This window comes from Coregonus lavaretus (genome assembly GCF_964263955.1).
Source record: "Coregonus lavaretus genome assembly, chromosome: 33".
Taxonomy (NCBI): domain Eukaryota; kingdom Metazoa; phylum Chordata; class Actinopteri; order Salmoniformes; family Salmonidae; genus Coregonus; species Coregonus lavaretus.
This window is the reverse complement of record NC_140020.1, coordinates 15,539,564-15,566,942: the sequence shown is the minus strand read 5'-3', so window position 1 is coordinate 15,566,942 and position 27,379 is coordinate 15,539,564. Positions and strand designations below refer to the sequence as shown.

At 43.2% G+C, this 27,379-nt stretch overlaps 1 protein-coding gene across 1 annotated transcript in view; it reads left to right on the top strand.

The window, feature by feature from the left end:
* LOC311108659 (discoidin, CUB and LCCL domain-containing protein 1-like) overlaps positions 1-25,934 on the top strand; it is a 41,010-nt gene extending 15,076 nt beyond the window's left edge. Inside the window, exons 6-15 of the mRNA XM_084151353.1 lie at positions 1,946-2,079; positions 4,349-4,389; positions 12,336-12,512; positions 15,474-15,595; positions 15,837-15,984; positions 16,709-16,813; positions 16,932-17,016; positions 21,197-21,246; positions 21,940-22,059; positions 24,038-25,934. Of these exons, the coding sequence (XP_084007479.1) occupies positions 1,946-2,079; positions 4,349-4,389; positions 12,336-12,512; positions 15,474-15,595; positions 15,837-15,984; positions 16,709-16,813; positions 16,932-17,016; positions 21,197-21,246; positions 21,940-22,059; positions 24,038-24,606 (1,551 nt within the window). The 3' untranslated portion in view covers positions 24,607-25,934. The remainder of the gene's footprint in view (positions 1-1,945; positions 2,080-4,348; positions 4,390-12,335; positions 12,513-15,473; positions 15,596-15,836; positions 15,985-16,708; positions 16,814-16,931; positions 17,017-21,196; positions 21,247-21,939; positions 22,060-24,037) is intronic.
* Positions 25,935-27,379: the final 1,445 nt, after the last annotated feature.

Genomic DNA, 27,379 nt, shown 5'->3' with positions numbered 1-27,379 from the left:
CCGTCTTTGGCTGAGGTGTTAAAGCCATTATCTAGTCTGTTATGCTCCTACTAGTAGCAGTAGCAGCAGCCTTGAACCCAGCCCTGCTCCAGCAACTGTCTGTGATTAGTCTCTAGCCATAACTCTGACTGGGTCCATGATATCATTTACATTTTACATTATTTAGCAGACGCTCTTATCCAGAGCGACTTACAGTTAGTGCATACATTATTCTTATTTTATTTTTTTCATACTGGCCCCCCGTGGGAATCGAACCCACAACCCTGGCGTTGCAAACGCCATGCTCTACCAACTGAGCTACCTCCCTGCCGGCCATTCCCTCCCCTACCCTGGACGACGCTGGGCCAATTGTGTGCCGCCCCATTGGTCTCCCGGTTGCAGCCGGCTACAGCAGAGCCTGGATTCGAACCAGGATCTCTAGTGGCACAGCTAGCACTGCGATGCAGTGCCTTAGACCACTGCGCCACTCGGGATATACAAACTACCAGAGCCTATCCATCTGCTCCACCGGCAGACAGGCAGACAGGCAGGGCAGAGTTCAATGTATTTACGGTGTGGTGGCCTGCCCACCCGGCAGTGTATAAATGATCAGGGTAATAATAATGAGACAGTTAAATCTGACCCCAGAGCAGCTGTTGGTCCAGATAAGCGACAGCCAGGCCTCTGTAAAGCAGCTCCTCAGGGCCCCAGCCACTGGCCCGCTAATGGGACCCTCCCTCCCTCCCCCACTCAGAGTAGAATATGTGCTCAGTGCTCACCTACTGTATAACACCTAGTCGTCAGACCAGCCTGTCTGTAATGGCTTTTTACATGGAAAGGGAGGAAATGGCTGCAGGCTGAAATGTGCCGTAACTGATTTTAACACTGAGCTTTCACCTTGTCTCCATGTTGAAGTTAGGTTATATATTTATATTTCTTTTAGTCTTTTTTACCATGTTTGAACAACTTTTTCAGAAATTCATTTTTCATCTGTATTAGTGTTTGAGACTTTATGGAGAATTTGATCGGCAGAGCTACATTTCATTTTTACAGCACTCCAGTGATTGCCATGTTAATTGTAAGGCATTTCACGTTGTCTTATGGAGGAAATGCCTGTTTTTATACACTTATCCATCAAAGAGCTCCCTTTCACCTGTCCCAGCTCTTCATTTCAGCAGCAGGGTGGGGCATTCTCTTGAGAGGTAGGCATCTAGCTATTCCAAAGGTACTGTATGTTCTGTGACAAAGTACTGATTTCCTAAGTAATGAACCACCGAGAAGTATGTTTGACATTCCTACTATAGCTGCAATTACTGTAATTGTCGCCCCTGAATGCAATCACAATGTGCCTTTTTTTCCACGTTTAAGTTAAGTGTGGTGTGATTGAGAATGCATGGGGCTTATAGTAGATTAGCATCTACTGCGGCTCCATATCATGAGATTGCCTCTTTAATTTGGGATGAGATGCCTGTGCTCACACTGCTGACACAGATGAATGACGGGGAGCTGCATTGCTCTCCTATGGGCCATTCCATGTTAAAGGGAACCTCAGACATGAGAGGAATGGTGCACTGGACTGCAAAGATGCACTGATGGAAGCAGTAGTCCAAGCTCATTCACTTTTGTTGCAAGTCCAGGTTTTATGTATGTATTTTGTGGCCCACACTCTCTTGGTGAAATGTTTTTTTGCCAGACCTGGTGCGTCTGAATGGTAGCACCACACACAGTTTGGCTATCTCAGGCTCAGACTTCCATTACAAGAGTGTCCGGAGTTTTACACTTCTCCCACCTTCTCTGTGTTTAGCCCTGGTTGTTATCTGAGCTGTGTCTGTCTGTGTAATAGTATATCTGTCTTTTGTTTCAGACCTCTATGATGGGTCTGTCTGTCTCTAATATCAGATATTTCTCTGTGGTTTCAGACCTCAGTTCTGTATGTCTAATATATGATATATCTCTGTTGTTTCAGACATCTGTGTTGTGTAAGGCTGCCGTCCATGCAGGGGTTATCCTGGATGAGTTAGGAGGATGGGTATCCGTGGAGACCCACAAAGGCCTGAGTCACTACCCCGCCACCAGAGCCAATGGGATCCAGTCCAAAGAGTGAGTACTGGGGAATGACATGCCATGATTCAGAGGATGGGCAGTACAACAGCAGTAGACTTGAATGTTAGGCATCACATGTTGCCCTTCACAGCACTATAGGTTTCTGTAAGCATAGGTACCAATTGGTGTCTACAAACATTAGCCACTGGCTTATGATTGATCTTTTTAACAGTCCTAAGAGGAGCATAAACCTGCATGAAGGGACACCTCATGTTCTTTGTGTCATCTCTGCTTCGAGTATTAAATAAATGTCCGCTGCCCCTGGCCTTGGCTAGTTCACATAGGTGGAAACAGGATTTATCAGGCAGGGCTAGCGGGCTAGCATTCCTGCACTGTTTCAATGATATATTAGCCAGCTACTCATAAATGTCAGAGACACTCAGTCTATTGCCCATGGCAATCATAGAGATTTAGGATGGAGGTCTGAAGTCTGAGGTGGGGGAAGAGAGAAAAATAGTGTCCATCAGTCATTATTGACTGCAGCGTGTAGTCGTATAGTCAGTTTTTATACATGTAACACAGTGATGCATCTCTAGTATTATGACAACAGGGTGAAGGCAAAGGGGCTTGAAATAATTTGATTTGAGTCTTAAAGAAATGGCCATCACTCAAGCTGTCCCTAATATTCAGTGGGGGATGGAGGATTTTGTCATTTAGAAGTAATGCATGCAAACCTAACGTGATAATTCGTGCATATCAAATAAGCTTCAGAGCCCCTAAGCCTAGCTATGTGAATGCATTGAAGCAATGATGGCAAATCAAATTGTGACATTTTTAAATGTATGGGTTCGGTTTTCACAAATTACCCAGTATTGATTTGCCCTCTACACATATTGAGCACTGCACATCAATCAATCACTTTCTAAATGTGTAAATGTAAACTCCTATTATGTGTAGCAAATAAATCTTAATTGTACCAGTACATAAACCTTTTGTCCTACTGAACCTGTGTATTAACATATTGTACACTGACATTTCTTTATAGCCATGTAACAACATTATATGAGCTTTGCTAACAGATTCTATACAAAGGAAACATGCATGGGGTCTTTAGACATTTGCTTCATTGCATTCAATGGCTAAACATGCACTGCTGAATTGAATATGTTCAGTATCGTTCTCTGGCTCCTAGACCTTGAGGATTTGTGGATTTCTCTTGAAAAGTGCTGTGTCACCAAATCTGCATGAAGCATAGTGCTCTGTTGTAAATGTACAACCCCAGCCTAATACAAGTCTAATTCTCCAAATACTTGGCCTTTGCTGAAGGGGATGAATACTTGGGTTGTGTTAGAACATGAACTTAACAAACACTCCCAACGGTATGTATAAAATATTCAGTTGTACAACTGACTAGGTATCCCCCTTGCCCTAATTTCCCTAAAATGCAGGAAGGACTGGATGCTGTTAAGCCGTTGTGATAAGACAAGTTTGACTTAACTTTACTTCCTCACTGGATTCTGCTGGATTTAGACATGAAAAATGTGGAAGGAAAATATTTACTCTGACAAGACCAATGCCCATCCCTTTCTCTCAATCAACCACAGCCCCATGCTTCCCACTCTCAGGATGGCTGACAGTGATGATATAACACTGCCCTGAGACAGTTTCTGTCCAATTTGGAAGAAAGGATCAATATCTTGTTTGATAATGACTTTCTGTTATTGGAAATGGATCAGCTCAAACCAAGATGGACACCTGTGTATGTTTGTATCCATGTTGTAGCAGGATCCGTTTCTTTTTGACTGTTAGATAGTAGATCATTTTGACACTCCCAAGTGCAGGTGAAAGTCAGTACCCACATTAAAGCGTTTGATCTTTTGTACTTTGACACACCTCTCTTATCGTCCATAAATATAATTTAACCACCTCGTCTGCTTTTCTGAACTGTTCAAAGATAAAGACATCAGATCCAGGAAGCTGGTGAAAATTAGAGATTGTTGAGTGATGACGGAGAAATATACAATTCTCCCAACTAGCCCCCTTTAATTAACACCAACCCTGGGGTCTTAATGTGTTCAGGTTTATCCCCCAGCTATAGGCCACTAGGAGAGAAGAGACTACACAGGGGAGGGCAGGGGAAACAAAGCGCAGGGTCCTTGTGAAGGCTGATTTGGGAAGAGAATGGGGAGGTGTGACAATCTGGTGATGCTCCTTTGTGGCCACAATGGGTGTTCCTCCACAATGGCAGGCCCTCAATCTATCACTGTAATTGTAATCATTGAAGCTAACGGCCCACCATTGATGGATATAATTTTTCTTCTTCCAGCGGCTCTTTGTCCGACGCTCTCTTCACGTTCGTCACTAATGGTAAGATTTGTTTTGTTCTCTTTCTCTACTGATTTTATGCTCTTAAATATTTATTTCTCAAACTACAGTTTCTTAGGCCATTGTTTTTATCACATAAGAAAATGTGCTGCATTTTCACCAGGAAGGAATGTATCAAAGCCTTCCAGTTACAAAATGAAACATTTTATGCCAGCATTTCTGATGACTTGCTGATAGTTGTTGAAAAAGGTAGTAATTCGCAGTCAAACGGGGTAAAATATCTGGTTTGGAAAATGAAAGTTAGTGTAGTCTCACCTTATCTTGGTGTGAAGAGTGGGAACCCTGTATCTCCTGTCTGTGTGATATTTTCATACAGCTGTTTGCAGTCTGGCACAGTTTCATCCAGTCAGTCAGCTACAGTGAGGGGGAAAAGTATTTGATCCCCTGCTGATTTTGTACGTTTGTGTCATGAGAATTTCTATCTCTAATTCAACCTAAGCTTGAATCATTACCAGGGGTTGTAAGGCTCTGGTTTTAATCATAAATGATTCAAGGTCCACAACCAGCAAGAATGATGTGTATTTTTAATCATGGAGAGCTCTGCCGCCAAAAAACATACATACAGCTTTATACCCCTTGACACACAAAGGCACTTTGCTCCGCCCACCTTTAGGAGGCTTTTTTTAACCAGTTTTCTCAGTCCCCTTCACCCTGGAATGTTTAGTCCCGCCCCCCTCTGTTAGTAGGTTAACACTACATTATAACTCTAACACCGTTCACACATTTATACTGTATTTGGGGTGAAATCCTTTAGTCATTATTCTTAAAATACAAATTAATCTATCAGTTTGCCCCCTGACAAAGACATAATCAGTCTATAATTTTAATGGTAGGTTTATTTGAACAGTGAGATACAGAATAACAACAAAAAAATCCAGAAAGTTTGGTTTTCGCCAGGCATTACTGGAACCATGTCGTCCAAAAAGTTCTACTTTTGAATCATCTGTCCATAGAACATTCTTCCAAGAGTCTTGATGATCATCCAGGTGCTTTTTGGCAAACTTGAGTCAACTTTTTGGACGAGATGGGTCCCATTATGCCTGGCGAAAACCAAACACTGCATTCCACAGAACATCATACCAAAGGTCAAGCATGGTGGTGGTGTTGTGATGGTTTGGGGATGCTTTGCTGCCTCAGGACCTGGACGACTTGCCTTAATAGAAGGAACCATGAATTATGCTCTGTATCAGAGAATTCTACAGGAGAATGTCAGACCATCCGTCTGTGAGCTGAAGCTGAAGCGCAGCTGGGTCATGCAGCAAGACAATGATCCAAAACACACAATCAAGTCTACATGAAAATTGCTAAAAAGCAACAAATTGGAAGTTTTGGAATGGCCTAGTCAAAGTCCAGACCTAATCCCAATTGAGATGTTGTGGCAGGACTTGAAACGAGCAGTTCATGCTTGAAAACCCACACGTCACAGGTATATCTCACTGGTCATCCCCAAAGCCAACACCTCCTTTGGCCGCCATTCCTTCCAGTTCTCTGCTGCCAATGACTGGAACAAATTGCAAAAATCTCTGAAGCTGGAGACACTTATCTCCCTCACTAACTTTAAGCATCAGTTGTCAGAGCACCTTACCGATCACTGCACCTGTACACAGCCCATCTGAAATTAGCCCGCCCAACTACCTCATCCCTATATTGTTATTTATTTTGCTCATTTGTACCCCAGTATCTCTATTTGCACATCATCTCTTGCACATCTAGCATTCCAGTGTTAATACTAATTGTAATTATTTTGCACTATAGCCTATTTATTGCCTTAACTCCATAACTTGCTACATTTGCACACACTGTATATATATTTTTTTCTGTTGTATTTTTGACTTTGTTTTGTTTTACCCCATATGTAACTCTGTGTTGTTGTTTTTATCGCACTGCTTTGCTTTATCTTGGCCAGGTCGCAGTTGTAAATGAGAACTTGTTCTCAACTGGCTTACCTGGTTAAATAAAGGTGAAATAAAAAAAGAAAATAAAAAAAGCAGTTCTGCATGGAAGAGTGGGCCAAAATTCCTCCACAGCCACGTGAGAGACTGATCAACAACTACAGGAAGCATTTGGTTGGAGTCATTGCAGCTAAAAGTGGCACAACCAGTTATTGAGTGTAAGGGGGCAATTACTTTTTCACACAGGGGAATTGGGTGTTGCATAACTTTGTTTATGAAATAAATATGTAATTGTTGTGTTATTTGTTCACTTATGTTCCCTTTATCTAATATTAGGTTTTGGTTGAAGATCTGATAACATTCAGTATCACAAATATGCAAAAGTAGAGAAAGTTAGAAAGGGGGCAAATACTTTTTCATAGCACTGTATATCACAGGCAGGCAGGCAGGCAGGCCTCCTGGGAACGCTCACAAATCAACTGTTGGTGTTACAGTACAGATGTGTTCAGACACGTGACGGTACAACAGCTACAGTGCCTTCGGAAAGAATTCCGACCCCTTGAATTTTTCCACATTTTGTTAGGTTACAGCCTTATTCTAAAATTGATTAAATTGTTTTTTCCCCCTCATCAATCTACACACAATACCCCATAATGACAAAGCAAAAAACGGAAATATCCAATTTACATAAGTATTCAGATCCTTTACTCAATACTTTGTTGAAGCACCTTTGGCAGCGATTACAGTCTCAAGTCTTCTTGGATATGATGCTACAAGCTTGGCACACCTGTATTTGGGGAGTTTCTCCCATTCTTCTCTGCAGATCCTCTCAAGCTCTGTCAGGTTGGATGGGGAGCGTTGCTGCACAGCTATTTTCAGGTCTCCAGAGATGTTCGATCGGGTTTAAGTCCAGGCTCTGGCTGGGCCACTCAAGGACATTCAGAGACTTGTCCCGAAGCCACTCCTGCATTGTCTTGACTGTGTGCTTAGGGTTGTTGTCCAGTTGGAAGGTGAACCTTCGCCCCAGTCTGAGGTCCTGAGCGCTCTGGAGCAGGTTTTCATCAAGTATCTCTCTGTAATTTGCTCCGTTAATATTTGCCTCGATTGTGACTAGTCTCCCAGTCCCTGCCGCTGAAAAACATCCCCACAGCATGATGCTGCCACCACCATGCTTCACTGTAGGGATGGTGCCACGTTTCCTCCAGACGTGACGCTTGGCATTCAGGCCAAAGAGTTCAATCTTGGTTTCATCAGACCAGAGAATCTTGTTTCTCATGGTCTGAGAGTCTTTAGGTGCCTTTTGGCAAACTCCAAGCGGGTTGTTATGTGCCTTTTACTGAGGAGTGGCTTCCGTCTGGCCACTCTACCATAAAGGCCTGATTAGTGGAGTGCTGCAGAGATGGTTGTCCTTCTGGAAGGTTCTCCCATCTCCACAGAGGGACTCTAGAGCTCTGTCAGAGTGACCTTCGGGTTCTTGGTCACCTCCCTGACTAAGGCCCTTCTCCCCCGATTGCTCAGTTTCGCCAGGCGGCCAGCTCTAGGAAGAGTCTTGGTGGTTCCAAACTTCTTCCATTTAAGAATGATGGAGGCCACTGTGTTCTTGGGGACCTTCAATGCTGCAGAAATGTTTTGGTACCCTTCCCAAGATCTGTGCCTGGACACAATCCTGTCTCAGAGCTCTACGGACAATTCCTTCGACCTCATGGCTTGGTTTTTGCTCTGACATGCACTGTCAACTGTGGGACCTTTATATAGACAGGTGTGTGCCTTTCCAAATCATGTCCAATCAATTGAATTTACCACAGGTGGACTCCAATCAAGTTGTAGAAAAATCTCAAGGATGATCAATGGAAACAGGATGCACATGAGCTCAATTTTTAGTCTCATAGCAAAGGGTCTGAATACTTTGCAAACATTTCTAAAAACCTGTTTTCGCATTATGGGGTATTGTGTGTAGATTGCTGAGGAAATTATTTTATTTCATCAATTTTAGAATAAGGCTGTAACGTAACAAAATGTGGAAAAAGTCAACGGGTCTGAATACTTTCCGAAGGCACTGTATGTCAGAAGACAGACTGCACTTATTAGGCTTATTTACGCTCAGTTACTCTGGACAACAATTTTCTAAGAACTTGTGATGTAAAATGTGTCTCGTTCCCAATTTACAGTTGTCATGTTTCTTGCAGGCACTTTCACATAGGCCTTATGTGGTAAATGTTTTAGCTCAAAGGGACTGCTCTCTCTAAAATATCAATAATTGCACGAAGAGATCTTTGCTCTCCGATCAACTCGGACATCATCAATGCTCACATGACAAATTGATAAATGTCCTGACATTGACAAATGATGCCATGACATGTCTGACATACAGTGAGGGAAAAAAGTATTTGAAATCTCAGAGCAAATGGCTCTGAGATACGAATAGTAAGATCATACACGTAACGTTAGCTAGCGAGCCAGCCAGCTAACATTAGCTAGCTACAGTGAGGGAAAAAAGTATTTGATCCCCTGCTGATTTTTGTACATTTGCCCACTGACAAAGACATGATCAATCTATAATTTTAATGGTAGGTTTATTTGAACAGTGAGAGACAGAATAACAACAAAAAAATCCAGAAAAACGCATGTCAAAAATGTAATAATTTGATTTGCATTTTAATGAGGGAAATAAGTATTTGACCCCTCTGCAAAACATGACTTAGTACTTGGTGGCAAAACCCTTGTTGGCAATCACAGAGGTCAGACGTTTCTTGTAGTTGGCCATCAGGTTTGCACACATCTCAGGAGGGATTTTGTCCCACTCCTCTTTCCAGATCTTCTCCAAGTCATTAAGGTTTTGAGGCTGACGTTTGGCAACTCGAACCTTCAGCTCCCTCCACAGATTTTCTATGGGATTAAGGTCTGGAGACTGGCTAGGCCACTCCAGGACCTTAATGTGCTTCTTCTTGAGCCACTCCTTTGTTGCCTTGGCCGTGTGTTTTGGGTCATTGTCATGCTGGAATACCCATCCACGACCCATTTTCAATTCCCTGGCTGAGGGAAGGAGGTTTTCACTCAAGATTTGACGGTACATGGCCCCGTCCATCGTCCCTTTGATGCGGTGAAGTTGTCCTGTCCCCTTAGCATAAAAACACCACCAAAGCATAATGTTTCCACCTCCATGTTTGACGGTGGGGATGGTGTTCTTGGGGTCATAGGCAGCATTCCTCCTCCTCCAAACACGGCGAGTTGAGTTGATGCCAAAGAGCTCGATTTTGGTCTCATCTGACCACAACACTTTCACCCAGTTCTCCTCTGAATCATTCAGATGTTCGTTGGCAAACTTCAGACGGGCCTGTATATGTGCTTTCTTGAGCAGGGGGACCTTGCGGGCGCTGCAAGATTTCAGTCCTTCACGGCGTAGTGTGTTACCAATTGTTTTCTTGGTGACTATGGTCCCAGCTGCCTTGAGATCATTGACAAGATCCTCCCGTGTAGTTCTGGGCTGATTCCTCACCGTTCTCATGATCATTGCAACTCCACGAGGTGAGATCTTGCATGGAGCCCCAGGCCGAGGGAGATTGACAGTTATTTTGTGTTTCTTCCATTTGCGAATAATCGCACCAACTGTTGTCACCTTCTCACCAAGCTGTTTGGCGATGGTCTTGTAGCCCATTCCAGCCTTGTGTAGGTCTACAATCTTGTCCCTGACATCCTTGGAGAGCTCTTTGGTATTGGCCATGGTGGAGAGTTTGGAATCTGATTGATTGATTGCTTCTGTGGACAGGTGTCTTTTATACAGGTAACAAGCTGAGATTAGGAGCACTCCCTTTAAGAGTGTGCTCCTAATCTCAGCTTATTACCTGTATAAAAGACACCTGGGAGCCAGAAATCTTTCTGATTGAGAGGGGGTCAAATACTTATTTCCCTCATTAAAATGCAAATGAATTTATAACATTTTTGACATGGGTTTTTCAGGATTTTTTTGTTGTTATTCTGTCTCTCACTGTTCAAATAAACCTACCATTACAATTATAGACTGATCATTTCTTTGTCAGTGGGCAAACGTACAAAATCAGCAGGGGATCAAATACTTTTTTCCCTCACTGTATATGTTCCCTAGTCTGGACTCTTCATGACCTCATCAACACTGTTGATGTCCTGCACTTTAAATAAGACTAGCTCCTTATTGACTTTCCTCAATGCTCCTCTCTCTCATTATGTTGGAATGGTGAGGAGGACAAGAGTCATAGCTTCTTTACATAGGGTTTTAGTTAGTTGCGGAGTTGACGGGTTTAGTCAGACTAGTTGCTCCTGTGACTGTTCTGACAGGATGTCTCCTGTGGGGACGACGTCGTCGATGCAATTATGAATGAAGTCGATGACTGATGTGGTAAACTCCTCAGTGCCATCGGATGAGTCCCGGAACATATTCCAGTCTGTGCTAGCGCAACAGTCCTGTAGCTTAGCATCTGCTTCATCTGACCACTTCCGTATTGAGCGAGTCACTGGTACTTCCTGTTTTGAGTTTTTGCTTGTAAGCAGGAATCAGGAGAATAAAATTATGGTCAGATTTGCCAAATGGAGGGTGAAGGAGAGCTTTATATGCGTCTCTGCGTGTGGCGTAATGGTGATCTAGAGTTTCTTCGCCTCTAGTTGCACAGGTGACATGCTGGTAAAAATTATTTCAGTTTTCCTGCATTAAAATCACCGGCCACTAGGAGCGACGCCTCTGGATGAGCATTTTCTTGTTTGCTTATGGCCGTATACAGCTAGTTGAGTGCATTCTTAGTGCCAGCATTGGTTTGTGGTGGTATATAAACAACTACGGAAAATATGGATGAAAACTCTCTTGGTGAATAGTATGGTTTACAGCCTATTATGAGGTATTCTAACTAAGGCGAGCAGAACCTCAAGACTTCCTTAATTTTAGAGATCACGCACTAGCTGTTGTTAACAAAGAGACACACACCACCCCCCTTGAGCTTACCCAACGCTGCCGTTCTGTCCTGCCGATGCATAGAAAAAAACTGCTAGAATATTATCCATGTCCTTGTTCAGCCAAGTTTCCGAGAAACATAGTATATTACAGTTCTTCAGGTACCATTGATAGGATAGTCTCGAACAGAGCTCGTCCAGTTTGTTCTCCAGTGATTATGCATTCGCCAATAGAACAGAGGGTAGAGGCGGATTATTTACTCTCTGCCGTAGTTTCATCAGGTCTGCCTCTGTCGCCGTCTCTTTCTCTTCCGAGTGTTGGGGATTAGGGCCTGGTCCGCCAACTCATTGAAGTAGAAATCTTCATCCAAATTGAGTTTAGTGATTGCTGTTCTGATGTCCAGAAGCTCATTCCGGTCATAGGAAACGATGGTGGAAACATTATGTACAAAATAAAGTTACGATCAGTGCAAAAGAACACACATTGACTCTGTACCGGTGCCCCCTGTATATAGCCTCGCTACTGTTATTTTACTGCTACTCTTTAATTATTTTTTTATTTTATTTTTTAGTTATCTATTTTTTACTTAACACTTATTTTTCTTAAAACTGCATTGTTGGTTAAGGGCTTGTAAGTAAGCATTTCACTGTAAGGTCTACACCAGTTGTATTCGCCGCATGTGACAAATAGCCTTTGATTTGAATAGCAGAATTGGTCAGGAGCCCATAAAATGTCCTCTATACATTCCAGCGCCATTCCAAGTATACATTATTTCCCCTTTAAGAGTACAGATGCTGATTTTTAAGACATGTACGTTTCCTGTGGAGTCAATGCTCACCATAAGTGGTTGAGTTATTGATTCCAGATGCGTTTTATTATGTTAATCAAATGCTAGTGTAAAGTCGAGAAACAATATACAGTCCCCCTCCTTGATGTTGTTAGAATTCGTTTTGAAACGTCATTACTTATAATTCATGTTAAACCAGAAAAACAAAAACAAGCAGTAATGTTGAGGGGGAAACAGAGGAAGTAGTGGGAATATTTTGGTTCAGTTTTATTCAGTTAGAGCAGCAGAATTTTTGTTATTTACTTTTTCCTCTTCTGTTGTTGTTTTCTAGACTGTAAGAACCAGTCAGTGTTGCGGCATGTGTCTGTGAGTTCTAGTTCACAGTCTGACTGGGCGCCCAACAGCTCCCAGGCTGACCCAGGATCAAGGGGCTGCTCCTGGGCTGCAGACCAGAACGACAGCCTGCAGTGGCTCCAGCTGGACCTGGGGGAGAAGAAAAGGATCACAGGTGAGATAAGAGTCCTACTCAGAGGAACCTGCTCTCAAACATGATGCATCCAAAACTCCTCTCTACCTGACTCTAACAATAGAAGCTAAGTAGCACTCTGACTTTTTCTTCAGGCTTATTCATTTATTTGGATCCCTATATTGTCTCCACACTATATAGGGCATGTCCGGCTTGCCCTACATACAGTGCCTTCAGAAAGTATTCACACCCCTTGACTTTATCCTGATTTTGTTGTGTTACAGCCTGAATTTAAAATGGATTAAATTGAGATTATTTTGGTCACTGGCCTACACGCAATACCCCGTAATGTCAAAGTGGAATAATGTTTTTCGAAATGTTTACAAATTCATTAAAAATGAAAAGCTGAAATGTCTTGCATCAATAAATATTCAACCCCTTTGTCATGGCAAGCCTAAATAAGTTTAGGAGTAAAAACTTGCTTAACAAGTCACATATTAAGTTGCATGGACTCACTCTGTGTGCCACACATACAATTATCTGTAAGTTCCCTCAGTCGAGCAATGAATTTCAAACATAGATTGAACCACAAAGACCAGGGAGGTTTTCCAATGCCTCGCAAAAAAGGGCACCTATTGGAAGATAGGTAAAAAATTAAAAAGCAGACATTGAATATCCGTTTGAGCATGGTGAAGTTATTAATTACACTTTGCATGGTGTGTCAATACACCCAATCACTACAAAGATGCAGGTGTCCTTCCTTAGTCAGTTGCCAGAGAGGAAGGAAACCGCTCAGGGATTTCACCATGAGGCCAATGGTGACTTCAAAACAGTTACGGAATTTAATGGCTGTGATAGGAGAAAACTGAGGAAGGATCAACAACATTGTAGTTACTCCACAATACTAACCTAATTGACTGAGTGAAAAGAAGAAAGCCTGTACAGAATAAAAATATTCCAAAACATTAATCCTGTTTGCAACAAGGCACTAAAGTAAAACTGCATAAAATGTGGCAAAGCAATTAACTTTTTGTCCTGAATACAAAGTGTTATGTTTGGGGCAAATCCAATACAATGCATTACTGAGTACCACTCTCCATATTTTCAAGCATACTGGTGGCTGCATCATGTTATGAGTATGCTTGTAATCGTTAAGGACTGGGGAGTTTTTCAGGATAAAAAATAAACGGAATGGAGCTAAGCACAGGCAAAATCTTAGAGGAAAACCTGGTTCAGTCTGCTTTCCACCAGACATTGGGAGATGAATTTACCTTTCAGCAGGACAATAACCTAAAACACAAGGCCAAATCTACACTGGAGTTGCTTACCAAGATGACAGTGAATGTTCATGAGTGGCCGAGTTACAGTTTTTCCTTAAATCTGCTTGAAAATCTATGGCAAGACCTGCAAATGGTTTTCTAGAAGTGAGCAACAAGCAATTTGACTGAGCTTGAAGAATTTTGAAAACACAACAAAATGTGGGGTATGAATACTTTCTGAAGGCACAGTACCTTTAGGTTACCAGGCTAAGCTTATTTTATGGTGTTTTTCACATCTGGAATTTTGAGATTTGGTTGTAGCCTACTGGTACAGATTTCCATTGTTGCCAATCTCTCTCTCCTGATAAATGGCAATCCCTTCTTACTTGGCCTGCTCAATGCTCAGCATACTGTTAACATTACAGTTAACTGTAATAAAGTAGGAGCCTTGGCATTCTTGGCCAAGTCTTATAGGAGCAATGGCAATTTCCTCCCCCCGTGGCATCAATTAAAAACAGGCATTTAGATTTAACCCTCTCCTGCCTGGCTGCTTCCCCCCCTTTCATAGCCCTCTGTAGAGGATGGTAATAGGATTAAGGCTCAACATGTACGTACACACACACATCTGTCGGAAAAAGCTGAGAAGGGATAGAATGAGATCTGATCCAGGGTGTTGTTTAGAGGGGGTAATTACCCTTATAAATGGGCCTTTCTTTTGATTTAACTCTGGAGGGCTCACCACTGCAAAACCGTAGCACATGTGTACACACGCGGACACACACACAGGCGCACACACACACACACACACACACACACACACACACACACACACACACACACACAGCATTAGACCAGTAATCTAATGTATTAGACCAGTTCTCAGTAATGCATGGAGGGAGAGAATGCCCCTCTGTATTGCTCCTCCACAAACAAGAAAGTGACTTACAAAGGCCTGTTTAAATATAAGACCATGCCGGACGCAATAGTTTATTTTGAGTGTGGTGTGTGTAGTCAGCAAGTCCCAAGTTAATTTCATGCTGTTTTACAACACATTGGGTTCCAGTCAATGAAGAATGTCTAGCTTTGTCTGCCGGTTCGGAAATCCAGAGTTAAGGGGAACATCGTTTTGATTGGAATGCAGTTCCATGAAAATGGAAGCACTGTTGTCGTATAATTGTTGTTGTGCAACAATCGTAAGACTCTATAGCCTGAAGAATACAACCCTTTCTTTCCTTAAGGATCATGCCTTTCTGATACTCATGTTATGATACTCACAGATTTGATTTCTGTTGTTGTCGGTGTCAACAATTGTGCATTGGAAACCCTTGTTGCTCTTTATGCAACAAAAGTACATTTTAGCCATGAAACCAACAACTACCTTGAGAGTCTGCCATTCTGTATTTGAAATATGACAGTCAGTTCCTATAATGATAGGTTGCACTGCGTCTCCATATGAACCACAATGCCCTGTGTAATGTGGAGTAATGACATGTTGCTGGTCGTCCGTCTGCCGCCATATTGTTCTGGCCCCGTGTCAGGCGCTCCTCTGCCACAAAAATGCTCATCATGGCTGTCTGGGAGCTGCAAATGTCTGGGAGGGTTTCCCCTTGGTGGTGCAGTGACTGTTCTGCTCTCTGAGGTGATGTCTCCTGTCCCTGTTCCAGCACATTCCAGGGCTGACCAACGGGTGAACAATAGAAAGTGAGATTTGGAGTTTTTACATTCTCTATTTTTTGTTTTACAGGGATTATCACGACTGGCTCTACTATGTTGGACTATCACTACTATGTGAGAAGCTTCAAGATAGTTCACAAGGAAAGGAGTCGGTGGAGGACGTACACACAGAACAACAGCACACAATACATGGTGAGTACTCCAAATCCAATTATCGAATATCTGACTCCAATATTGAATTGCCTGATCATGGAACAAATAGACATTTTGGTAGATGTTATTGGCCAACAAAATACATTCCTTTGTATTATCGTGTGACAATAGGCCTTTCTTTATATGTAATCAATGTGTTGTGTTGCTAATGAATTACAAAAATGCATGTCATCAATTAAACCCAGCGACCCCCTCCCCTCTCTCCCTTCCTCCCTGTCAGATATTTGAGGGGAACCAGGACAGTCTGCATCAGACCAGGAACACCTTCCACCCTCCAATCATAGCCCGCTACCTGCGGATCATCCCTCAAACCTGGCACCAGAGGATCGCCATGAGGGTAGAGCTGCTGGGCTGCACCCATCTCCGAGGTACACATCCTAACCCTAACCCCAATCTCCGAGGTACACATCCTAACCCTAACCCCCATCTCAGAGGTACACATCCTAACCCTAACCCCCATCTCCGAGGTACACATTCTAACCCTAACCCCCATCTCAGAGGTACACATCCTAACCCTAATACCCATGTCAGAGGTATACTGTACACCCTAACCCCCACGTCAGAGGTACTCATCCTAACCCCCATGTCAGAGGTACTCATCCTAACCCCCATGTCAGAGGTACTCATCCTAACCCTAACCCCAATGTCATAGGTACTCATCCTAACCCTAACCCCCATGTCAGAGGTACTCATCCTAACCCCCATGTCAGAGGTACTCATCCTAACCCTCATGTCAGAGGTACTCTTCCTAACCACCATGTCAGAGGTACTCATCCTAACCACCATGTCCAGACCACAGTACTGAGTGGGTGGGTCTGGCTACAATACCAGATAGTATTATCAGTGAGTTAGTAGATAGTGATTGATGACTGCATGTAGATAATCCTTCTGAGACGACGATTATGAAACATAGTATCATATTAGAAAACTACTGATCTGTTGTTTTACAGTACATTACAATAAAGTGGGGAAGTAAGTTAGTTCTGTTATTTTGGTTTTGGGCTGTATCAAGTTTTTGTCACACCTGCTCACAGCTAAACCCCCCCTCTTTCTCGCTCTCTCTCTTCCTCTTCTCTCCCTCTCTCTCCTCAGTGAACTTGTCGTCCCAGGTCTCCCTGGAGACATTACCCACCAAACCCAAGCCTCCGGTGGTGGACGAAGAGATCACTGAGCCGGTGCCCTCCCAGGCAGACCTAGGTACCCATCTCATTAAAACACTGCTTTAACCAGCCTGCATTAACCATCCACCAGAATCCTTCTGTTTGTTTATGTAATAGCTGGCTAACATGCTCGGTCCTCTCATCTCTATTCTCAGTGAAGCTGGCCATCATCATCGTACCCACAGTCTTATCTTTGGTGCTCCTGCTGATTGGGATATGTGTAGTCAAGATGCTACAGAAGTAAGCGACTCGTTCATGTCATTTGAATAGATAATGTCATGTTTTTAGAGACCGTAATGTAAGGTTGTGTAAGGAGAGCTTGCACCTTCTTAACTCGTGCGTTTCCTGTCCCCATGACAACATGACCGACAAACTCAGATTAGCCTGATCTTATACGTGCCCATAGCAGCGGGTTATATCTATCGTGTGCTTACTCCCTAGAGTATGTCTGTTACGTATGTGTGGGAGATGTTATCTGTCTGCCTATGTGTCTGTGTCAGTATGCATGAGAGGTAGATGTTTTCAGGAAAAGAGAGAGTGAAAGAGAAGAAATAGATTAGAGTGAGGGATAGATACATTATATACTGTAGGACAATGAGGGTCAGGGAGATTCTTAGAACGGTCCTTCGGAATGGCTGCCTGTCTGTTGCTCAGATAACATAACGAGCCAGACCTGACCAACACAACCACAGTCGTCAGTGACAGAACACTGGAGGAGGATACACACCACACGTACCATGAATCTCTTTAATACCAGCCTTCATTGTCTTTGGTTATTATTTACCTTTATTTCAACAGGGAAGTCATATTGAGACTAAAGTCTCTTTTGCAAATGAGCCCTGCACAATACAAAAAAGAAATCATCAATAGGCAAGTATAGATAAACATAAATATACACAATATACACATTAAATACACATTAAGATACAAAACACAGTCAATTAAAACAAACATATTCTTCATTATAAAAATCCTCTGTCAGCTGTCTGAATTGCCCTAGGGACACCAAAGCATCCAATTGAAACGTCATTTGGAGATTATTCCAACCAGGGTGCAAGGAAGTTAAAAGCTGATTTACATAACTCTGTAGATACCAAAGGAGTCTCCAGAGTTAACCACGAGTTTGATGACATTTTAAATCTTAACGGTGAAGTTACGTAAGTTGGAAGCTTGTGGAGCAGGGCTTTGTAAACAAAAAGAGTGTAATGATGTGATCTACATGACTTTAAAGAGGTCCAGACAATCTTTTGGTAAAGAATGCAATGATGAGTAATAGAACTGTCTCCTGTGATAAAACGAAGGGCGCTATGATAAACAGCATCCAGGGGGTTGAGAGTAGTGGCAGCTGCAATTTGATAAATAGTGTCACCATAATCAAGAACCAATAAAAAGGTTGACTGCACAATCTGCTTCTTGCTGACTAGAGAGAGGCAAGATCTGTTTCTGTAAAAAAGCCCACTTTAAATCTTAGCTTCTTAACAAGCTAATTCCTATGTTTTTTAAACATTAAATCATTCAGGGACTTGTTTGATTATAGAACCATCTGATGAGTGAAGATGTAATCCATCTGAGACAATCTTACAAGAACTTGAAAACAACATTTAGTTTTGCCCCTGTTAAGCATGAGTTTTATCAGTAAGGGCTTCCTGCACAGCTGCAAAAATCGGACTGTAGACATGTCACAGCCAGGTCAGCTGTCGTGGCAATTGCGTACATAATAGTATCATCAGCATATAGATGAAATTGATTTTTTAAAACAGATGGACCAATAGCATTGATATAAATAGTGAAAAGAGCAGGTCCTAGTATCGACCCCTGCAGAACATCTTCAGGAAATTTGGAAATTCTGTCACTAAGATAATCATGAAACCATGAGCAGGCGTCAGAGGCCATGCCAATCAAGGACAACTTGTTCAATAAAATAGCATGATCAACAGTATCAAACGCTTTTGACAGGTCCACAAACAAGGCAGCACAATTCATTTTAGTGTCTAAAGCATTGACAATATCATGAACTAATGTGGTTGCTGTGATAGTGCTGTGCCCTGGCCTAAACCCAGATTGATTTATATTCAAAATACCAAGCTCAGATAAAAAAGAGCGAAGTTATTTATTTACCAAAGATTCAAGAATCTTAGCTAGACATGGAAGCCTGGAGATGGGACGATAATTATCAAGATCACAATCCCCGCCCTTATGGAGTGACAGCACATACGCTGTTTTCCATACTTTTGAAACATTTCCTGATAACAATGTTAGATCTAAGATATGGGTTACTGAGCCAGCAATGAGGGGGGCAGCACATTTGAGCAGACCCAGTTCCAATTGTTCAGCCCCAGTGGTTTCTTGGTATCTATAGAAAGTAAGGCATCAAATACTTATTTTTCTGTGAATTGCCAAAATGCAAAAACTTCACTACCATTTTCTGACTAAATCTGCAAAATTCCAGAATCAGGGTTTAGCCCACTCTTAGAGATGGTAGGGTTAGACACTCTTAGAGATGGTAGGGTTAGACACTCTTAGAGATGGTAGGGTTAGACACTCTTAGAGATGGTAGGGTTAGACACTCTTAGAGATGGTAGGGTTAGACACTCTTAGAGATGGTAGGGTTAGACACTCTTAGAGATGGTAGGGTTAGACACTCTTTCAAAAAGATAGCCAGCTGAAATAAAAGGGCGATTTAAATGCATCAATGATGCCATTTTTGTCTGTAATGTGGCCAGAATTAATTTGCTGGGGCAGAGAGGAGGAAATGCAACCCTTAAGAGATTTGACAGTTTTCCAGAATTTTGGGGTTTGGGGCTCCATGCAAGATCTCACCTCGTGGGGCATCAATGATCATGAGGAAGGTGAGGGATCAGCCCAGAACTACACGGCAGGACCTGGTCAATGACCTGAAGAGAGCTGGGACCACAGTCTCAAAGAAAACCATTGATAACACACTACGCCGTCATGGATTAAAATCCTGCAGCGCACGCAAGGTCCCCCTGCTCAAGCCAGCGCATGTCCAGGCTCGTCTGAAGTTTGCCAATGACCATCTGGATGATCCAGAGGAGGAATGGGAGAAGGTCATGTGGTCTGATAAGACAAAAATAGAGCTTTTTGGTCTAAACTCCACTCGCCGTGTTTGGAGGAAGAAGAAGGACGAGTACAACCCCAAGAACACCATCCCAACCGTGAAGCATGGAGGTGGAAACATCATTCTTTGGGGATGCTTTTCTGCAAAGGGGACAGGACGACTGCACCGTATTGAGGGGAGGATGGATGGGGCCATGTATCGCGAGATCTTGGCCAACAACCTCCTTCCCTCAGTAAGAGCATTGAAGATGGGTCGTGGCTGGGTCTTGACAACGACCCGAAACACACAGCCAGGGCAACTAAGGAGTGGCTCCGTAAGAAGCATCTCAAGGTCCTGGAGTGGCATAGCCAGTCTCCAGACCTGAACCCAATAGAAAATCTTTGGAGGGAGCTGAAAGTCCGTATTGCCCAGCGACAGCCCCGAAACCTGAAGGATCTGGAGAAGGTATGGAGGAGTGGGCCAACATCCCTGCTGCAGTGTGTGCAAACCTGGTCAAGACCTACAGGAAACGTATGATCTCTGTAATTGCAAACAAATGTTTCTGTACCAAATATTAAATTCTGCTTTTCTGATGTATCAAATACTTATGTCATGCAATAAAATGCAAATTAATTACTTAAAAATCATACAATGTGATTTTTTGGATTTGGCCCAGCGTCGTCCAGGGTAGGGGAGGGAATGGCCGGCAGGGATGTAGCTCAGTTGATAGAGCATGGTGTTTGCAACGCCAGGGTTGTGGGTTCGATTCCCACAGGGGGTATGAAAAAAAAATAATGTATGCACTGTAAGTCGCTCTGGATAAGAGCGTCTGCTAAATGACTAAAAATATTTTTAAAAAATTATAAATAATACATTTGTTTTAGATTCCGTCTCTCACAGTTGAAGTGTACCTATGATAAAAAATTACAGACCTCTACATGCTTTGTAAGTAGGAAAACCTGCAAAATCGGCAGTGTATCAAATACTTGTTCTCCCCACTGTATATATATGTCACCTCTGCCAAATCTGTAAACATTAGAACCAGACAGAGACACATCAGAGTCCAGCACATAATTATTGTAGGTGGTAGGGAGAGGGGCTTAAGGGGTCATGGGTCAGAACATCTAGCCAGCTGCATGAGTCCCTAGAGAGAAGAGAGAGAGGGCGAAACGAAGATAAACGAGAGAAGGGTGCTCAGCAGAGCCAGGCAGTTGTGTGTTGGGGATAAAGGTGACACTACATCCCCCTGCCTCAGCTCCACCTCCCCTCCCCGCCCAGGAGGTTATCACGGGAAAGGGTGAGGGAGCACCCCTGTCCTCCCTGTCACTGGAGTTCACCCCAGCATTTGTCTTTCTGTCACAGGAAGAAGACAAAGGAGAACTCGTACGGATCCTCTGATACCCAGAAAACAGGTCAGTGAACAATCTCTCAACTCATCTCTTTGTCATAGCAATGAAGCCTAATGTTAGTCTTTACTTTGTCAAAGATGTCATTCATACTGTACATCAAATTGAATAAATTTGAATGGTGAAGATGAGCCTTAGAAATAAGCTATAGGCAGGAAAATATAACTAATAGAAAAATCCATGTTGTTATTGTAATACCCAGTCAGCTAACAGGTTGTATATTGTTCCTTATCATCATGACTGCTTTAATGAAACTCACAGATCCCAGCTTTATTGATCTGTGACAACATGTCTGTACGGTGGGGAGTTGTGGGTAGTGAAAGCCAGTCAGGGCTTGTCTCTGAGAGCAGACAGACGCGCTCCAGCAAGCACACTGGGCCACATCCACAAGCATAGGTCCAACTGCCAGCTTTTCACCCCCCTTGCCCTACCCTCATCCACTTCTACCCTCCACATGATTAAAGCAGACAGAGAATTTGAAACAGAACCATATCTATAGTACAGCATGACTCTCGTTCCTGGCGTCTCTAAAAGAATAGCTCACATATGGAAGCCTCAGCAGTTTCAGCCAGCCGGTCAGCTGTAATTTGGTGCTTATCTCTGTGCTGTCCCTGCTAGAGTCCTGTCATTATGTCTATCTGTCTGTGGAGTTAACCATTGTCTTTTTACTGTCTCTGCCTGCCTGCCCCCGGCCTTCAGGTTGCTGGAAGCAGATCAAGCAGCCATTTGCCAGGCACCAGTCCACAGAGTTCACCATCAGCTACAGCTCAGAGAAGGACCCCATGCAGAAACTAGACCTGGTCACCAGCACCATGGCAGGTGAGGACACATGCACACACAGAGACGTATGTCCATACACCCACACACAGAGACGTATGTCCATACACTCACACACCTCCAATCATCCCAACTCAAGAGCCTGAGGCTCCCATAGAAATGAATATAGAACCATTCAATGGAGGCACCACCACCTATTGAACTTCCATTTTCCTCCAAGAGTGTCTGAGTTACTTGTATTGATCCATAATAACTCCACCACCCAGACAGTGTGAGGTGAAAAAAACTCAGTCAAGCTTTCCATTCTTTACAGACATAACCCCACTCACAGTAACTGTGACACACTCTGTGGTGATTAGTTTACAGTTCTCTGTTCAGTCCATTGCCAAAGCAATCTAGAACTCATTGTAAGCTCCTGACTCAGTGTCTGAACCAACAATACAAAGTAAGAAGACTTCATTAATCATCACACAATGGCCTGAAAAACCAGTTGACGATCCTCTTCTCTGGCTCTTATTAGTAATTACATGTAATTCTGGGTGAGCTTGAGAGGGTTGATCATCAAAGCTGGAGCCAGCAGGAGGCTAGCTAGTGTAATCCTTTACTTTGGAAAGTCCTCTAGTAGTCTACTGAACAGTTCCTGACAGATAAATAATGGCCTACTGCTGCTGTTAATAATCCACAGCTTTCCTTTAGGGCACCAATTATTGATGATTCACATACTCTGCCAGGGTTTAATATTGAGATGGGTCACTATAAACCTGCTACCAGTATATACAGATAAATGAAAGGGATCATGTCTGTGTTGAAAGAAAATTGTGTCCTTTTGATATACAGTGCATTCAGAATGTATTCAGACCCCTTCACTTTTTCCACATTTTGTTACGTTAGTCGTATTCTAAAATTGATTAAATATACACACAATACCCCATAATGACAAAGCAAAAACAGGTTTTTAGAATTTTTTGCAAATGTATTACAAATAAAAAATGAAAATATCACATTTACATAAGTATTCAGTATGCCGCTGAAAAACATCACCACAGCATGATGCTGCCACCACCATGCTTCACCGTAGGGATGGTGCCAGGCTTCCTCCAGACGTGATGCTTGGCATTCAGGCCAAATAGTTCAATCTTGGTTTCATCAGACCAGAGAATCTTGTTTCTCATGGTCTGAGAGTCTTTAGGTACCTTTTGACAAACTCCAAGCGGCCTGTCATGTTTATTTTACTGAGGAGTGGCTTCCGTATGCCCACTCTACCATAAAGGTCTGATTGGTGGAGTTCTGAGCGATGGTTGTCCTTCTGGAAGGTTCTCCCATCTCCACAGAGGAACTCTGGAGCTCTGTCAGAGTGACCATCGGGTTCTTGGTCACCTCCCTGACCAAGGCTCTTCTCCCCCGATTGTTCAGTTTGGCCGGGCGGCCAGCTCTAGGAAGAGTCTTGGTGGTTCCAAATTTTAAGAATAATGGAGGCCACTGTGTTTTTTGGTACCCTTCCCAAGATCTGTGCCTTGACTGTCTCGGAGCTCTACGGACAATTCCTTAGACCTCATGGCTTGGTTTTTGCTCTGACATGCACTGTCAACTGTGGGACCTTATATAGACAGGTGTGTGCCTTTCCAAATAATGTCCAATCAATTGAATTTACCACAGTTGACAGTGCATGTCTGAATACTTATGTAAATAAAGTATTTCTGTTTTTTATTTTTAATACATTTGCAAACATTTCTAAAAACCTGTTTTCGCTTTGTCATTATGGGGTATTGTGTCTAGATTGATGAGGAAAAAATGTATGTAATCCATTTTAGAATAAGGCTGTAACGTAACAAAATGTGGAAAACGGGAAGGGGTCTGAATACTTTCCGAATGCACTATAAAGGAGTCATATTATTCATTATAACTGAGTGAAAAAAAAACAAGTTGGTGTTTTAATATGCTCTTTCCAAAACTGTCACGTTTGATCACCATGGCACTGGTAATAAAGTTCTTAAGTGACTTGTGTCCTTGTGTCCTCCAGAGTACCAGCAGCCTCTGATGATTGGGATGGGCACAGTGACCAGGAAGGGCTCTACGTTCAGACCCATGGACACAGAGACCAAGGAGGACCCTAGCGACCCCTCCACCCACTACGACTACCTGCACACAGCCAACCAGTACGCCCTGCCCCTCACCAACCAGGAGCCAGAGTACGCCACACCCATCATCGAGCGCCACACCTTCCACAAGGATGGCTTCCTGCCAGACCCGGCCAACTACTGCATCCCAGGGGTGGTCCTCAGCAAGACCCCCTCCTTTAAAACCATGGACAGGGAGGCAGGGGTGGGCTCCTCCGGGGGCTACCAGACCCCCCAGGTCAAAACAGACCAGGGACACAGTAACTCTGAGGGGGTCTACGACAGCCCCAAGGTGAACAAGCCTGCAGCCCAGAGCAGGAGCAATGGCTACTCAGACTACCAGAGGCCCCTGGCCAAGCCGGCGGCGCTGGAGAGCTACTCTACCCCCAGGGACTGTGTGAGGGTGGCCCCCGCCATTGGCCTCAGGCCGGACCATAGACCAGACCCTGAGGGCAGCTCTGGAGGAACCTAAGGATGGAACATCTATGGGACTACAGGACAAACTGTCAAACTGTGATTTCTTTCAGTTTACTGCCGTTTTAGACGGACCTCACTGTAGAAAACATAACCAATCTCCTCTAAATGGTAAATTATTTTTCAACTGACATCCGGCGTGTGGGAGACGACAGTGTTTGTGTTTGCTGTGTGAAACGGACCTACTGGATGAACTGGATGCATCTCTGAGGCTGTGAAGGCAGACATGAAAATACAAATGCTTACTTTTATTTTCCTATTTTTTTTAGGGATAAGGTGATTTATTAAAAAGCAAATAGTGATGGAGACAGGACATGTCCTCAAAATTGGAAAATACCTCCCCTCATTCCCAACTGTGACTGATGTTTGTGACTGTAACATAAGATTGAGATAATGTGACTCGGTTCCTTAACTGTACAGTATATTTTGAGGTCATGATAAAGCTTTCAGAATCTCTCGGTCTGAGGTGAAGCTGTTTTCAGCAGGAAGACATAGAGGCATAGAGGAAGCAGAGTGCTTGTTAAGTAAAGCAGCACCCAGTTTAAAGTGGCAGATTTGTGTGTCCCCAGCGGGTCCTACTATAGGGCGATTTATGCAGTCAGTCAGTGGAGTTGGCTCTTAACGGAGAACTGTAAGGACACACTGTGAATGAAGGGACTGAAAGGACTGGTGTCACCGCATGGGGTCCCCCACAATGGGGGCTTTGTTACCATGTTGCAGGTGGCTCTATGCTCTAAAGCCGAACGGCTGCATCGCTGCTCTGTATCAAAGTCTGGAGGCAGATCTGGTCAGTGTGAGCAGAGAGCCCATGAATAGGCAATGGGAGAGAGTGTACAGTTAGTCTGGCATATTTAGAAACACCCAACAGGGGATTTAGGGGAGTATAACTGGACTACAACACATCACAAAGCTGTTTTTAGATGATCTGTTTAACTGAACTAGGTCAAGAACTACTGTAAAGGCCTGTTCTTTTTAAATGGATGTTGAATACAAAGCCATGTTAAATGGTACCATTACTGCAGTGTGTACATACATGTGCATCGTTTGAGAGTAAAGAAAAAAATCTATAGAATTGCTGTCCTGTGCTGTCGACTATATTAAAAGCACCAGTGGTGTTGCTGCTGTGTTAGGATGGAACTAAGAACTCTTTCATTTCTGTGAAATATTTTGTGGAGCTCTTTCAAGCGGGGTTGTATGTTTGTACATGTACAGTACTGCGTCTGATCGTTGCAAGAAGTTTGTCACTCTCATTCAAAGTGTTCAGTGTGTCTACTGACTGTTGGCTGTAAACTGAGCCCTGAATAAAAACACCAGCAGTTGACCTCCACATGTCAAGGTCTCTTTACTATGTGAAAATGTGCGTCTCAGCAGCCTAGCCTAGGCCCTGGGACGACCAGCATTCCAGTCCCAGCGCCCAGAGAAGTGGGAAGTGACAGGAACACCCCACCTCCACCAGCAATCAGCCTGTTTCTGTCTGTGGAGGAATGTGGTAGTTTGGTGTCAGTCGTGGAGCAGCAGCTGATGATCAGTGACACTGCTGCTGCCCAGTCCTCCCAGCTCTGGGCCCAGCTGAGGAGAAGAGGGGAGAGGGCTGGTTTGGGGATATGACAGCCTCACTGAGGGCCCTGATAACACATTACTGGTCTCTCCATAAGCGGGGGTTAGAGTGGTTGTCTGGTGGAGATAACCCTAGTCTGAGAAGATACTATTTGTTGCTATGAGCGTTAGTGTGTGATGAGAGCGGGTGTGTGTGAGGTCCTGTCTGCCAGTGGGCTGGGCCTAGTCCAGGCCGTTCACACAGGGGTGTGGAGCACCATTTACACCTCCAGCCTCCAACCCAAAGCTACATGAAAGCTCAGACTCAGATCAGCTTTCTCTGTGACCACACTACTCCTGGATATTCAGTTTATCCCCACAAATTCCTGTCATGTCTCTTCTTGCAGACTGCCGACTTTGTGATTTTAGCTTTGTTCATGTCAGCTTGAAGAGTATCTGTTTTGTACTGTGTCCCATTGACAAATTCTAAAGGGTAGGAAAAACGTTAACTGAAAACTGGAGCCTGTTTACAAGTATTTGGCTAAATGAGATGATGATTCTTACCATAACTGTCTGTATGAAATCATTAGCAGTTTGATATGAATCGTAACTGTATGTTCTTTAATTTGCTAAATGTTCAGTATGTGTCTTCACTGTGAATAATTGACGACTGCTGTTTCCATGTGCTGTATTGATAACTCAGAATGCACTACCAGTGGTTCTAGAGCTTACGTCTCCCCCTGGTGTTCATTGTAGGTCAAAGGAAAAAATTAGTATTAGTAACCAGTACACATCAGAAAAATAACTTCCAGTTTAATCATTGTCTGGTTCTCATTGTCAACAATGTGGACCTTCACATTTCAACCTCGTGAAGATGAAGATCTCCCTTTCATATATTGAAGGTTTGAAGGAGGGCAGGCTATACACATACACTGTACAGACCACATTGGGCAAATACACTTAAGTTTATTCAAAGATTTCATGTTATACATTAACTACAGATAAGACATTTATACCAAATCGTCCAAGATTTCAGAAACACATTTTATGACAAAAATAATTGCTTTTAAGGAATAAAATAAAAACTAAGAAAACAAGGTCGGGTAAAACCTGTGTACAAAAAGGGAGCCTTTGTTTTCTTCAGTCAAAAGCACTGGCAACAAGCGATGTGAATATTCTCTAAGATGACACACGATTTCTCAGTGTCTAGTGCCACTGTGTGTCCTTTCACTAAC